General features: G+C 39.1%; 1 protein-coding gene across 1 annotated transcript; it reads right to left on the bottom strand.

Moving 5' to 3' along the window:
* Positions 1–943: 943 nt before the first annotated feature.
* On the bottom strand, positions 944–1882 carry LOC308613171 (olfactory receptor 10K2; the record flags this gene model as incomplete). The annotated part of the gene is made up of 1 exon (XM_081226215.1): positions 944–1882. One exon carries the CDS (start codon positions 1880–1882, stop codon positions 944–946), a length of 939 nt encoding a protein of 312 aa, XP_081082341.1.
* Positions 1883–2260: the final 378 nt, after the last annotated feature.

The raw sequence follows: 2260 nt of genomic DNA, 5'->3' as shown, positions 1-2260 counted from the left end.
CTGGTGGAAGAAAAGACTAAGAAATGAAATGATTCAGTCAGAAGACCTTTATTAACAAGTTCATCTTGAAAAAAATATATAAAGCAAGGAAGAAGCTCTCTCCATGGAGCTCCTTGTTTGCTTTCCTTTCTGTAGGAAGGAGAGATAAGTAAAATGGCTAATTCAAATTCTGGCCTGAAATGAATATGACAACCCCTGAGATTCGTGAAAGAGAAACTGATTGCTCTTTACACAGATTTTTCTATTTGATTACTATTTAATAAAATGGGTTTAAGCTTAACCTGCTTTTCTTGACCACTCTGCATGATTTTAGGTGTTCTCTTTAACCTATACCTTTGTGAATATCTTTAAGGAATGCTGACCAAATTAGATTTGTACCAGTTTATAAAAAAATTAGAAAAAACCCCAGCTCCCAGTAATAGAAACATAGAGGTGGAAAACCTTTTGCATACTTTTCTTATTTGAATATTAATTAGATATAACTTATGCACCAAAAATTATAACTTTACAAATGTTATCTCATTTAAAAACTGTAATCTGACTGTACTGAAGGACTGAGACTCAAGGAACATCCAGAAAAGGGAGAGATATAGAGACAGGAGAGTTAGGGTTGTACAATATTTTGTAGGATTGGTTTCCATTCTGGCTGAGATTGGGTAATGGTATTTGTCAGAGCCTAGAATTCTGAACATGTAGTTGTATTCCTACATTCTAATGTTAGCCATCCATCATTTATCCATCAATTGAAAAAACTTCAATAGGCAATAATTTATGTGATCATGGCAAGAAGCTATTATTTTTTTATTTTTATATTTGGAAATAAATGAGAAATGATCTCTGTTCTTGAACACTGTTCTCAATTGCTTGATCATTTTTGCTCAGAGAATTTTTTCCCACATACTTTGTGTTTTATTACTTGAAAAGAGCAGAATCTAGATTAATGTCATGGCAGAGAAATTGTTCTTCCCACAACTCTTTGAAGAGCTGATTTGAACTCTTTATTTCTCAAGCTGTAGATCATAGGACTGAACAATGGAGTTAGGATAGTGTAGGATACTGATATGAGAGCATCCTGGCTTGAGGAGTAGTTGGACTTAGGCCTTAAGTAGATAAAGGAGGCACAGCCATAATGGACAATGACAATAATGAGGTGAGAAGCACAGGTGGAAAAAGCTTTGTACCTGCCTAATGTGGAAGGAAACTGGAGTATAGCAGAGATGATGTGAATATAAGATACCAAAATCAATAACAGGGGGATAACCAGGACCAATGCAGAGAGCATGATAATGACAAACTGACTAAAGTGGGTATGGTGGGATGCCACCTTGAGAACAGGAGAAATGTCACAGAAGAAGTGGTGTAGTTGGTTGGAGGAGTGAAAGGGCAGGTGAAATACCAAGGATGTGATGATCTCTGCAATAGTGAAACCACAAAGACAGGCAGCAGCCACAAGTCCCACACACATCCCATGTCCCATGAGCACTGTGTACCGCAGAGGGTTACAGATGGCCACATAACGATCATAACCCATGGCTGCCAGCAGGAAGGAGTGAGAGCAACCTAGGAAGAGGAAGGAAAACATCTGGATAGAACAGCCCAAGAAGGAGATGGTCTTCTTCTGTGCTAGCAGGTCAACCAGCATCTTGGGTACAATGACGAAGGTGTAGCAAGTCTCGGAGCAGGAGAGTCCAGCAAGGAAGAAGTACATAGGGGTGTGGAGGGCTCTGTCCAGCACAATGGTGGAAATGATGATGGTATTGGTGCCCAGGGTGAACATGTAGACGAGCAGGAAGACAACGAAGAGCAGCCGCTGCAGCCCAGCCAGAGATGAGAAGCCGAGGAAGAAAAACTCTCTCACCAAGGTCTCATTGACCCACTCCATGGAAGACAGATCATCAGGAGACAATCTGGGAGGGAAGACAGTGCCAAGAAAATCCCCTGAAAACTAGAAGAATCATTAGAATGATTGTTATATTGATCATCATATCATGTGTTCTCAGGTTTTGAGTTCTAACTCATTCCTCTTCTTTCCAGTTTTTGTAAGACATGAAGAAGTATCTAAAATTATTCAAAGTGTGCATCCAAATTTGAGTCTCCCCAGTATTTTTAATAACATAGGAAAAATTTCTTGACATTTCCCAGATTTAACTATCCCTTCATCTCCATTCCCAGGATGAGGCTGCTATTAAACTTCTCAGCCTCTCACTCTAAGTTTACTCTGCAAAGCTAGTCCATTCAATTTTATTACCTTCATATTCTC

This window comes from Mesoplodon bidens (assembly GCF_964165515.1).
Source record: "Mesoplodon bidens genome assembly, chromosome: 2".
NCBI lineage: Eukaryota > Metazoa > Chordata > Mammalia > Artiodactyla > Ziphiidae > Mesoplodon > Mesoplodon bidens.
The sequence above is the reverse complement of the archived record's forward strand: the minus strand, read 5'-3'. Positions and strand labels throughout refer to the sequence as shown.